At 33.1% G+C, this 14152-nt stretch overlaps 1 protein-coding gene across 1 annotated transcript in view; it reads left to right on the top strand.

Moving 5' to 3' along the window:
• Nucleotides 1–13829, top strand: part of LOC124370611 — a 99149-nt gene extending 85320 nt beyond the window's left edge. Inside the window, exons 5-8 of the mRNA XM_046828905.1 lie at nucleotides 2998–3127; nucleotides 7043–7215; nucleotides 11359–11379; nucleotides 13233–13829. Coding sequence (XP_046684861.1) covers nucleotides 2998–3127; nucleotides 7043–7215; nucleotides 11359–11379; nucleotides 13233–13336 — 428 coding nt within the window. The 3' untranslated portion in view covers nucleotides 13337–13829. The remainder of the gene's footprint in view (nucleotides 1–2997; nucleotides 3128–7042; nucleotides 7216–11358; nucleotides 11380–13232) is intronic.
• The last annotated feature ends 323 nt before the right edge of the window (nucleotides 13830–14152 follow it).

The following is a 14152-nucleotide window of genomic DNA, read 5'->3' as shown; positions in this document are numbered from 1 at the left end:
TTTTTCTTGTGTTAAATATATATGAAATTGACATTTAAATAAAAAAGAGTTGTTCAATTAGATTAAACCTTAGGAGTTCCAAGCTCTCTATAACCTTATCCTGAAGATTATCAGCTTAAAGGAAACGTCCCAGACACCACAGATGATGACTGACTACTGCTATATACAGTTGTTTTGTGTTAGTAATCTCATTGCTATACATTGTGTTGTATCCAGTCAGTAACAGAAAATAAAGTGGAGAGGATAAAACTGTAATTCAACGCTTAAAATATACTACGATGAAATCACTATCGGTAATTTAAAAAGATGATGGAAATATTAGCCTTTAGAAAATCGTGGTGATGATTGCTCTATTGAAGCCGCGGGGACTGAGTAGAATCATCGCGAGGGGGAGGGGTCGGTGGGAGTCGATGAATGCCATATCATTTCAAATCGTTATAAATAAAATGTACGACATGTAAAATTCAAAATTAAACAAGACAGAGAGTTTAAAGGAATCCTCTGGGAAATGAATTAATAACAATTAATTGACGTGCTGTGCAGGAGGATGATAGATACGCATACCACATCGTTCGGCTTCTGAGCGAAATCTAAGTAAATATGAAGTGAAGAGTACGTGTAGACCTTTAGTAAAACTCTGCATCAAGGACTTGAGATTAACTGTATTAGTGACCCATTGCGAGTTGTTGATATTGAATATTAAAATTACGTTCCAGGCGAGCAGCGGAACAAATATTGTCATCTTAAGAAATATTTAGATACTATATTTTCCAAGACTTAGCCTGGTTATCTCTACTCTGCCACATCACCACGACCTAACCGGAAATGACGTCCACGTCCAAGGTTTGGGCACCAGACGCCACACTCGCTTTCTGGGCTTCAACAATGTAGACCGGAGCATTCTCCCAAGGAAAGACATGCACTTTTTCCGAGGCTATAGAAAGGTGGCTGTTACAGTTATAGCTGGTCTGATTAGGTGAAATCTTGCCAAGGTGTACAAACCCACCTCACGCGCACCACGGGAGAATAGCCGTGACCATCACCATACCTGAGACCTTCCCAGAGTGTAAATGTCCTCAAAATCCTGTCGTGATTCCTACGTGGAAGCCGTCAAAATTAACATCGCCAGAAAAGGATAATACAACAAAAACGAAAATGTTTGTTGCATTCAAATTATGAGATATGAATATCAGATCAAAATGTAAAATAGCTCTTCAATATTCAAAGCAAAATGAAAAATATTTAAAAATACAAAAATTATAACTAAAATATATTACTATATTAAAATACTATTATTATTTAATATATCAACATCAGGAAAGGCAGCAATAAAGTAGATGAGCTTACACTTTTGTGCAAAGAAACAGAACCTGACATTTTTGATGTTTCAGAATATGACCAAAATACTGACACATTATATCAATATAGAATATAAAAATTACAAATTGGCAGCATTTTTTTATTGAGTTAAGATCCATGGAATGGTGTGATAATACGATAATGACTCGTATGTTTAAATGCTATTGAATTTGAAAATTTAATTAATTAAGTTTTTTTAGACTTAAAAAGAAAGCCATTAGAATCACGATATGTATAGACTGAAGAGGGTCTTGCTCAAATGTTTCCAGGGAGCTCTGGTTCCAGCCTCCAAATTTTTGTGATTTCATACTACTATAAATGCGTCTCGTGGTTTGGTGACGGTTATGTAGATCAAAAGTTATGGCGCAAAGGGTGAGAACACCTAACACAACAACACTGAACAATAGCTTTAGCACAACTTTAAAACAACGTGTTTGCTCAAATTCTCAGAAACACTGAAATATTTGGGCAATTTAAAGCTACTCTACAACGTTCTTGTTCTTAGATTGTTAGTGAGTTCCTTACGCGCAGCTGGAGCAGATAGAATTCTGCATAATATCTTCATCAGTTAATAGAGTAAGTGACAGATGTTGACGTGTATTTTTTTTTTTAGTAGGGATTATTTATTTATGCTGTATATAAATATATTTTATGTGTTTTCATATTGTTGTATGTACGTATAAACGAGGTAAATTGATTTTAGGAAATAAAGAATTAATATTATTACTATGGTGCAGTAAAATTAACATGGTTTACCGCCAATTAAAGCAAATTACGTATTACCTAAACCTCTCTAGTGCATAGATACCTAAATATACCTAGCCACAGGAATTTCCAATACGAACTGTTCGGTCACACTTAAGTGCGTGTTTGCATTCATGTTCTAGTGTATGTTAGCGATTGTGGTGCTGAGTGGACGTCCACAACGTTCGCATTAAACTCTTCAAAATGATAGTCTATAGCCCCGGAACTAAAACCTTTAACTAACCAAAAATAATATTAACTAAAACATTGTACTATTCCTTGTCAACTGTCACATTTCCAAGTGTTGACTTCCACTTGTCTACTGTCCGCCGGGTCGTACCCGTGTGTGCGCGGTTGGCCTGCTGTCGTAATATTCGCTTGACGTTCCTATTTATTTTGATTTATGTATTATTGTTTTAGTATTTTAAATTTAAAAAATCCCACACGGATCAGTTTTAATTTTTTTAACCATCTGATAATGGAACTTTCGTTCCGAAACATGTAGTGGCACTTATTTACAACATTTGGGATCCATTGTACTCAGTATGAAACATGTTGTGGAACATTTGTTATAAATGTGAAACATTTGGGACACGTTGACAAGGCATAGTACCTTATTTTAGTTCAACTATTCAGGTTGTGCGTATACTGAAACCCCAAACTTAAGTCCAGCCCAAAAATGTGCCCATGAAACGGCAACGACATGACAACACTGGTCCCAAAAAAACAATGTACAATTAAAGATAAATAAGTGGATTGCTGAAAATGAAAGTTTAGAGGGGGTGAACGTCTCTCCTGAATCTTTATCGTTCCCATAAAACCCAATATCTTATTGTATTAGATTTCGACTATATCTTAACCTTAAGTGTTATTAACACAAACACTTCTTTGCAGCGCCAGAAAAACGGATAGATGTGTTCCAGACCAAGACAGAACTACAAGGGGTGAACGTTTCCTGTCGAGCTCTCGGTGTATTTCCGGAGCCTAAGATGGTCCTCTACAAGGGCAATGATATCAAAAGAATGTAAGTGTTCAAGTTGCTTAATAGACTATATAGGTTTAAGCCCAGAACAAATAAAAAAATATACTTTTCGGATTTTTGGTAGATTTCATGTAAATATGCCTATTGCATTCACCATCATGGCGGAATTTCAGGGAGATATTTTAGATGTTTTCCAATCATGGGCCCCAAAGCAAAAAAAAACCTATAAAGGATATTTCAGAACAACTGTTGAATATTTTAAGCGATCATTCCTGTGGTAATTGGAATCTCATTTTTAACGATAGTTTGATTTTTAGTTTTCGGTATTCTGTTTGTATGTACTGTACTAGTGTGTTTTTTTTATCAAAACATCCTTTTTGTTTAACTCACACGTATTTTCTTAACATTAACCATACTTGCATGGATTTTAATATTATTACTGTCTATTATAAGATATATTGAAAGTGTTACATCCATCCATTTTACATTGCGGCTATTTTACTAGAAAAAATGTTTACTAGAAATAACTGAAAGAACAAGGATTTTGCTAATATCTTAGAAATTTAACTTAAAAAAAAAAAACATTAATGAGAAATTCAACAATATATAGTTTAAGTAAATAGAGAACAACATTACCGAAACATTAAAACTTTATTAAAGGTAGTACGCGCATTTCCTAGTTAGTCGAACCAACTCTTTGTGCAAAAATGAATATTATATGGGTAGCAGGACATTTAGTAAGTAACAAATGTAGGCAGGTAGTAAAATTCATAGTCACATTCTAAAAAAATTAAAAGTGAATTCAAAACGCACCTGTGCGTATTCATTGCTAAATAAAATACCTTGAATTCGACATCGGTTATTAATAAACACTGTGCCCTTTGTTTGTGTTATTTTACTTTATAATTAGCAAACAGCTAAATACTTGGAACTCGTGTGTAATACATCAGCTGGTAATAGTACATACCTTAGTTTTGTTCTATCATTGCTGTGGTTTTCATCAAGTAATTGTAGCAAAGAGACCCTTCCTTTTGATTAACGTATTATTGAAGTATTTGCTGTAAACTTCTTGTTTATAGTTATCATGGAATATTCTTCAGCCGAATTTTGTGATTTTCAATTGTATCATATATTAGCTGGTGGCAATGCCGCTGAAACGTGGTGCAGCAATAGCAATAACAGCAATTCAAGGCATCTTTTATGACTAAAAAAATATTCAAGTGAGTTTTAGATACAAATTTTAATGTTTAATTATGCATGCTACGACTAACCTACGTTTGATGTTTAATACATCATGTCACCTTAGTAATTTTGATTGTTGTTCTGAGACCTGGTGCGATTTACTACGGAGCACGTATACATTTACCTTTACCTTTTTTATATATTATGTATGTATGCGCTAATGCAGTATAACGCGATTTTTTAAACACAATAACTACCGTATTTATAATATATCCAGGCTAAATTTAGCACAAAGAAAGTATTTATACATAATTTGGATGAGTTCATTGATCAATCTAAACCAATAGAAAGTTTACAGATGGCTGTCATTATTATTTCTGAAAAATATAACTCAACTTTTGGTATATATTTAAAATAAGAAATTTTTAAAGTATGTTAAATATACTAAGCATTTTTTTTAAATTTTGTGGATATCTCTTTTATGCATTTAGCATAGTTTTAGGCATATTATTAAATAATGTTTATTCGTGTGTGTTTTTTTTTCTACAACCCCTTGTGAAATGTTTCTGGCGAATCCAAAACATAAAAGTGTTTTAAAACTCTCCGGCCATTTGTTCAAATTAATGTATATGCGTGGTTTGTAATATTTAATGAGTTTTGGAGGTAACAAACGTAAAAATGTTTCACAAGTATAAATCTAAATTAAAGTAAATATGTTTACAAATATAATTTCCAAATTATTACAACTAAAGCAAGTCTAAGTAATTACAAACAAATGTATACTCTTACAAAGGTAACATGTTTTTTAAGGTATCCAGATTCTTAAAAAAATTGTGGATATATTGACATTCCAGCCTTTGGAGTAATTGTAATACCCGTGTTACAAAATAACCGTCTACAATAATGATGCAACTTTAGTTTAATACTTCAAAATCTACCGAGTACTCATGTAAAAGCAACCGTACTTCTGAATAAGTCAAATGGGGTGATAAATGCTTAATTTTAAGCAATTAGTAGTATAAATTAATAATTATTTATAAGATTTAAAAACATTTTACTTTGAAGTTTTTTGGGAAGCATGTTTTTATAAAATATCTGAAGCAATTTCCTCCATTGATTTATCTCTCAAGACGAGTTTGTTTATTCATTTTAAGTATCCGTTTCTGTATAAAAAACAAATTAAAACCCGTTAAACTGTTTTGGAGTTAAAACTTATTAATACAATTAATATTTAATTACATTATTGTGACCATTGTCAGTAAGCATTGCCGCCATAACGATGGTACCTAGCATGGAACTTTTGCGGCCTTCAAAATATTCGATATAACCAATTTTTCAAAATAGAAATATTTGTCAAGAGACGAAGGTATAAGATTTAGACTCTAATATGGCATCAATGTAATTTAAAAAGAGAAATAATGAAATAACTAATATTGTCAGAAAAAAATCCCAAAGTTTTGAAGTCCATAAAATTGATTGCAGGAAATTGGAAAAAAGTTACTTTTATTTTTATTAAATAGCCGTGTTGTGTTTAAAGGAATGTGTAAAACAAATACTTTTTTGCGTCTTCTTTCGTTTCAAGCCTAATTCACTCAAGAACAGTTCCAGAGACAATCTCAACTTTATCGATTTCATTGCTTCACTCATGAAGTAAGACTAATCTGCTCAACATTAATAAAATTAATTATTTATATTAAGAAAATGTACGTTTTTTTCAACTAGGAGAAAATCAGTGTTTCATTACATATACGTTTCATTATCATCCGAACCATTTGTTAAATTGTATACCATCTATTAGCCTTAAATGAGTAATTATCATACGCTAAATTACAATCACCACCACCAACAACAATAATAATAATAATAATAATCAATTTATTGCATTCTTTTAACAATTTTTACATCCTATCGCAATAGTCAAAACCGTTTTGACGTCACACCATCGTTTTTTTCACACATTCATGCAACTTCATACTCACAATTCATATAATCATTCAAGACACAGTCGCATTGACCTCAAATCCAGCACTCCCAGCGGCTTATCATGAATTCATCAACAGAGTAGAAAGCCTTGGACACCAAAAGGAGTTTGAGACGCGTTTTAAATTGATTTGTATTATTGTAAATTTTGGTTTCTTCAGGGAGCCTGTTGATTAATCTGATACCAACTTCTTGCGGTAGATGTTGCGCTAATGTCAATCTGAGGTTGATGAGTTCGAAAGTTTTCCCTGCCTCTAGTTTCACATTGATGTACGTCCCTGCCACGAATCAAGGTGCACCTTGATTTGCAGTACACCTCAAAAATATAGAGGCAGGGCAATATCAGCAATCTCAATTCCCTGGAAGATTCCTTACACGACTCTCTGTAACTCAAATATTCAATGATTCTGACAGCTTTTCTTTTATTCAGATTGCTATTACATTTTCTGACAATATCCCAATATTTGTCAGCAAAATTCCTTTAAAATTCATTATTATCAGTAGCAATGATTGCAGTATAGTTATTAGATTAAACTATCATCTTGATAGTATTAGTCACTCAATAACATTGATGACGGACAGTCAGTGTGACTGTTGACTTGATCTTTAATCGTAGAATAATCCGAATTTAAATATTTGATTGTTATTTTCTGCACGATGAGGAGCTCCACTCCTCAGTCATCATAGATTGCGAGCTCAGTATTTCAAACATCTCATATGTGCTACTAAACAGAAATAATCACTCTAAGTTGTATAACAAATAGTAAGTTTTCATGTCAATATTATTTACCTCAGGACACTGATGACTGGGGCCAGCCTGGAGTCTGTGTTCAAGGATGGGGGATATGACGTCACAATCACAGGTTTTCTGCACGATGAGGAGCTCAACTCCCCAGTCATCATAGATTGTGAGCTCAGTATCCCAGAAACCTCCTATGTGCGAAGGAAACTGATGCATTACTATCCAGGTATACAAAATGTGTCTGCTAACATAACAACTAAACGCATGTCATTTTTTGTAGATAATATTAGTCTATATACATAACTATTATTTTATTTTAATTAAAGCCCTCATTAGTTACGTGAAAATAGAATACAATCAGTTCTCATGTCCCAATATCGGCAGTGAAACGTTAAGTATTACCTGGGATCAGGCCTTTGGAAAACATATGACACTTTTATTTATGTTCTGTATTTTGTGGGATTAAAATCAACCTGATTATTGATCAGACGTGCCAAGGTATGGTTTTTTACATTATTAAACACTCCTATAATGTATTATAATCTATAATTAATGTAATAAGGCCTACTCTTAGGAGAACACATAAGAATATTGATTTACTCATGTAAGTGTACGTTAGATGATTGAAGTATTACTTAAAAATTGAACCATCTAGATTCACATTAATAACATTTGGGCTTAAGTTTTAATAGAGAAATGACGGACTAGAAATACTTACTCATTGTATTCTAGCATTTATATACTGTATTTGTCAAAATATATTTTTATCCGTAGTAGAATTAGAACAATTCTATTAACTATGTACTTGTGGAAAAAACATCCTGTATTAGTTAATGAAATTATGTAATAGCCATCCTGTTATTAAAATGGATACATTTATTTTCAATATTAATTAGTTTTCTTAGATGTACTTCCTCGTTAAGCATGCCACGCTCAATAAGTTACATGGCTATGACACTGTAGGACTGAAAAGTTGATGTGGCTCGTGTCATCGCATATTCAGCACAGAGTGGTGAGCACGGCACACCCTGTATGTTACATGGCTGTGACACTCTATGACTGACAAGTTGTTCTGCCTCGTGTCATCATATATTCAGTACAGAGTGGTGAGCACGTCACAGCGTATGTTACATGCCTGTGACACTCTATGACTGACAAGTTGTCCTGCCTCGTGTCATTACATATTCAGCACAGAGTGGTGAGCACGTCACACTCTGTATGTTACATGGCTGTGACACTCTAGGACTGACAAGTTGTTCTGCCTCGTGTCATCACATATTCAGTACAGAGTGGTGAGCACGTCACAGCGTATGTTACATGGCTGTGACACTCTAGGACTGACAAGTTGTTCTACCTCGTGTCATCACATATTCAGTACAGAGTGGTGAGCACGTCACACCCTGTATGTTACATGGCTGTGACACTCTATGACTGACAAGTTGTTCTGCCTCGTGTCATCACATATTCAGTACAGAGTGGTGAGCACGTTACAGCGTATGTTACATGGCTGTGACACTCTAGGACTGACAAGTTGTTCTGCCTCGTGTCATTACATATTCACGACCGAATGTTGCGAATTTCATGGGAGGTATCGCTCACCTACATACAGCGATATTTTGTACAGTGTAGACTGTTATAATTGTATAGGTATAACGATAAGTATAATATTTTACATATATTAATAGTGCAATAATACAAATAAAACATACGTCTTTATAATAAGTTATAACATGGCACTCACAGACCTGAAATAGAGTTATTTATTTGGAAAGAATTCAACAGTCACACTTGTAGAGATAACAACTTCTATTATTAATAACAGTGTTGTTGTTTTTGTAAAAATTTAAGATAGCCATTACAGATTTTTGCTATCAAAAAATTAATAGCAAATGCATCCCATTAAACATATTAAGGTCTTATATAAGAAGCCTATTTTTTCATTACTAAAACATTGCTTATATATAAATTTGTATTGGTTAACTGAATTATATCATAAGGTAAAATAATATTAATTAAAAAATAGAAGGATTCATGACCTACACATTAAGTGGAATACGAATCAAAGAAGTTGAACTCATGAAACAGTTTATGACGTAAAATTAAGTGACCAAAGAATAAGTCAATAACATAGAATTATTTTATTAATCTGCACATTATAACGGCCGATGTTACCAAAGGCGTCAGTGATGAAGTCAAGTGACATAAGAGACGGAATGCAACATACTTTGACCTGTAACCATTTTCTAAATACAAGATACAGAACCGTTTCTTAAGAACTGTAGGTGTTAGGTTGGGGTTTTAAATACTGGGACCAACTTTGGCCCAAATAAAGGATTTTCTCGAGCCAGTGATAATGAAGCGTTAACTTTATGAAATCATGTATCTTCATTGACGTTTCAATGCAAGCTGTAAAAATTGCATGCGTAAATGAACTATAAAACAAATTGAAATTTTATGTACTCCCACCTTTTATTGATGTAGGGGCGTAAGTGAGGACCATCTTTAAAGGTGTTAATGAGGACGCTAGGAATCAAAGGAGACCGATTACAATAAACTTTAGTCTCAAAGCATCTACAAACGGTGACCTGCAAATTGCACAGTTCCATGTCATCAAAGGATTTAGTGAGCACATCAGGTGACAAAAGGAGACCGATTACAATAAACTTTAGTCTCAAACTATCTTCATACGGTGACCTGCACATTGCACCGTTCCATATCCTAAAAGGCGTTAGTGAGGATGCCACGTCACAAAAGTAAACAGATTAAAACACACTTTTGTCTCAAAGCATCTACAAACGGTGATCTGCAAATTAACACAGTTCCATGTCATCAAAGGATTTAGTGAGGCACATCAGGTGACAAAAGGAGACTGATTACAATAAACTTTAGTCTCAAACTATCTTCATACTTTGTCCTGCACATTGCACAGTTCCATATCCTAAAAGGCGTTAGTGAGGACGCCACGTCACAAAAGTAAACCGATTTTAACACAAATTTTTGTCTCAAAGCATCTACAAACGGTGATCTGCAAATTAACACAGTTCCATGTCATCAAAGGATTTAGTGAGCACATCAGGTGACAAAAGGAGACTGATTACAATAAACTTTAGTCTCAAACTATCTTCATACTTTGTCCTGCACATTGCACAGTTCCATATCCTAAAAGGCGTTAGTGAGGACGCCACGTCACAAAAGTAAACCGATTTTAACACAAATTTTTGTCTCAAAGCATCTACAAACGGTGATCTGCAAATTAACACAGTTCCATGTCATCAAAGGATTTAGTGAGCACATCAGGTGACAAAAAGGAGACTGATTACAATAAACTTTAGTCTCAAACTATCTTCATACTTTGTCCTGCACATTGCACAGTTCCATATCCTAAAAGGCGTTAGTGAGGACGCCACGTCACAAAAGTAAACCGATTTTAACACAAATTTTTTGTCTCAAAGCATCTACAAACGGTGATCTGCAAATTAACACAGTTCCATGTCATCAAAGGATTTAGTGAGCACATCAGGTGACAAAAGGAGACTGATTACAATATAATTTAGTCTAAAACCAAGCTCTAGATCCTCTTCAATGTAATTAATTACAAAACCTATCAGTATGTAATTCTTCTCATGACAATGCCTTCTATACTTTAATCATCTTCACACGGTTACCTGCACATTAACACAGTTCCATGTATCAAAAGAGATAGTGAGCACGCCAGGTATTAAAAGGAGACTTAATACAATTCAGTTAGGTCTAAGACCATGTTCTAGATCCTCATAAATCGGATAAATAAAAAACCTACCGACCATATCAGTATGTAATTCTTCTAACGAGAACGCAATCCCTTCTAAAAATCTTAGTCCAGATTACAATTACACCCTATGATAAGTTAACGTTTATTGCTTAGGATGATAAAGTCTGAGGATAAAAATTCTTGTTAATTTACAATTACCAAAATTTATAAAAACTATTGCTTTTAAACTATATGAACCCCGTTATTTTGATGAATTGGATAACATTAATCCATAATTAATGTTTTGAATGGTTATATGTATTCCCGATTCTGTATATATGTATATGTAACGCCGAGTAATGAATGGAAAGCAATAGTTAGTCTAGAGCTTAGTACGTATAATGTTTAAACTTCTTTTATAACTAAAACTTATCTTCACACATTCAGAGGATTAAATTCATACATTGATTGGTTTATAAAATATTATGCCTACTCAAGTATTCAGCTGCTTATTGATATTCTTCCTATTATTCTAGGTATATAGGGAATATAGTTTCTACTTTCTTCAACAGATTGTATTGATACACGAAATGTAACAAATACAAAGTATGATTGATTATTACGATTTATTTGTTTCAGGGAGAGCTCTTGCTTGGATTGGTAAGTAACCTAATATTTATAGATATATTATTTAAACACATGATATTGTTTAAGAATTGAATTTTATCAAAGTAGTCTTAATTAAGGAATTAAATGAAATTAAATATAAAAGTTTTTTGAAATTATGTGGATATATTTGATGTTCATAATTTAAAAAGTCAAATATACTAAATGTTTTATCATTCTTCTAGTTTTGAATATAAAATTCATCCACACACAAAAAAGCTAAATAAATAGTCCGACTATCTTTCTAAATTAAAATTTCTCTTGTAAATAAAAATTCTACTAAATATTTTTCAAAAACTATTTCTCAATCTCCTATAGAAACTTGCATAAAACCTGTAATCACGGCATAGTTTAGTTTAAAAAAATTGAATATTAAAATAATTAAAATAATTGAAAATACAAATGAAATATTTGTGTGAATGTAAAAAAATAAAAATATCCAAACTAAAAGGTTTATTAAAAAATTTCTAAAGTTAAACAAGTCAAAAAGATAAAAGATCTAAAAGGTTGAAAGTTCAACAGGTAAACAAATTACTTCGAAAGCTCCCTGAAACAAAACAGTAACGTTACACATTGACCAACATTAAAAGCTTTATTAAAACATTTCTAAAGTTAAACAAGCCAAAAAGTAAAAGATCTAAAAGGTTGAAAGTTCAAAAGGTAAACAAATTAATTCAAAAGTTCCCTGAAACAAAACAGTAGCGTTACACATTGACCAACATTAAACAAAAAACATAGTACTTTAACATCTAACATTTTAAAGACTCTCAAATTAACAGGAAATTATGTTTAATTTACAATGCAATTATTAAAATAGAATTACTTAATGTAATCAGAGGGTGACTTACAATTGATGACTATTGGAGAATCAGCACAAGCAATAGGACCACTTTTTACTATATATCCGGATGCTTCACAGATTATTTTACATTGAGCTAGTTCATCAGTTTGGGCAAAGAGTGAGAAGGGAGTGAGGGTAAGGAGTAGGTGAGATATTCAGGACCCACTGACGAAACGTGAAGCAAAGAATTGAACAAGTCCGTTCACGGGGATCGACCGCGATTCCGTCCCAGCTAACATTCGCTGACAAAATACTATACACGATTCTTTGTCTGAAACAAAGGAGCCAAGTCATGGCTCCTACGGTCCAGTATAACAAATAGTCATTTGGTCACCAATGCTACAACTGTATTTACCATTTCATCCTCTCTGTTTTAAACACTTTATATTGTGTGTTAGCGATCTTGTGTGTAAATACTAACTATGCCTATAATTTGTGACATAATTTAAATATAATATTTGGTGTAATGGTTGGTGCTGGACTATACATTATAACTCTTATTAATTAAACGAGAAACAAATGTCCCTGAATATACTAAGTGGATAGCATTGAATAAACTTTAAGAAAGTTAAATAGTAGTTTCGTAATGATTATTAGCAATATACTGATAAACAAACAGTGTATACTTAATTCTTTCATTGAGTGTTTAATATTTTTCTTTATCATATATTAATCTAAAACATTACATACAGCACCATATAAAATATGTACAAAAAAAAAAAAAAAAAAAAAAAAAAAAAAAACGCGTAACATTATATATTTAAATTGATATATTTATCCAATGTCTTATTAATTCAAAGTTAAAAAAAGTGCTAATTTAGTACACACAAGGTAAACAAGTAAACTAGTATAATTAATTAATTAATATTTTACGCTCCTAGGTTTAGTTCAATTACGAAGATATATGTACATGGAAACAAAATTTTGTTTATAAAAAATCTCTGATAATGTTATTTGAAAATGGACAGTAAATTCACGAAACAATGTATTGTGTGGGATTTCACAGCGGAAGACAGCGGTGGTGCGTCACTTCCTGTGGCAGGTCTGACATCCGGTCTTCTGAACCTGTTATGCTGGATACTTCCGCTGTGCTGGCAGATCCTCACCTGAGCAGTGCAGTAGTGTGTCAAGTATTGTGCGGACAGCGGAAGACAGCGGTGGTGCGTCACTTCCTGTGGCAGGTCTGACATCCGGTCTTCTGAACCTGTTATGCTGGATACTTCCGCTGTGCTGGCAGATCCTCACCTGAGCAGTGCAGTAGTGTGTCAAGTATTGTGCGGACAGCGGACATCTATTTTATTACTTTGTGCCATAGAACACATATCCAACCATATTTTGGAATATATCGTCTACCAAGTTGTGTATTCATACGTGTGCTAAAAAGTAGTGTAAATAAGCCGGTTCTGGAACAAATTTCAAAAACATATTTAGAAGTAACGTTTTTGTATAAATCTTAGTAGTAATAAAATATTTGCTTCTCAGATGGAATTTGTGTCAGGACGACCTTATTTAAATTACTCATACCAACCATGTTGTTTAATGATCATTCAGCTTTTACCATACATTTAACAAGATTTTATCAGAGTTTATAATTATCTATTTAATATACTATTTTCTTGTGCTATTAGTAACTTTTTTCAACCTTCATTCCTTGTTGACTGTATGACCGATGTTTCCAATTTCGATATAGATCTGATATAGATTTAGTATTGTCGACCTTGTGATGTCCCGAATGAGGGATTGTTCTGTTTGATAAGATCCTTGCACAGGCCAACTACCCATTGATAAAACAAGGAAAAAAAGGAAACCGGCTTTTCTTTTCTTTCGAAAAATGCACGACATACCTGCTGAACTATTAAACTAATTTTTCAGCTAAAACATGTATACATGTGTAGTAATCAAGTTGCTGGTTGTTGATAACCTTTT

Source organism: Homalodisca vitripennis, chromosome 1 (genome assembly GCF_021130785.1).
Source record: "Homalodisca vitripennis isolate AUS2020 chromosome 1, UT_GWSS_2.1, whole genome shotgun sequence".
NCBI classification, from domain to species: Eukaryota; Metazoa; Arthropoda; class Insecta; order Hemiptera; family Cicadellidae; genus Homalodisca; species Homalodisca vitripennis.
The sequence above is the reverse complement of the archived record's forward strand: the minus strand, read 5'-3'. Positions and strand labels throughout refer to the sequence as shown.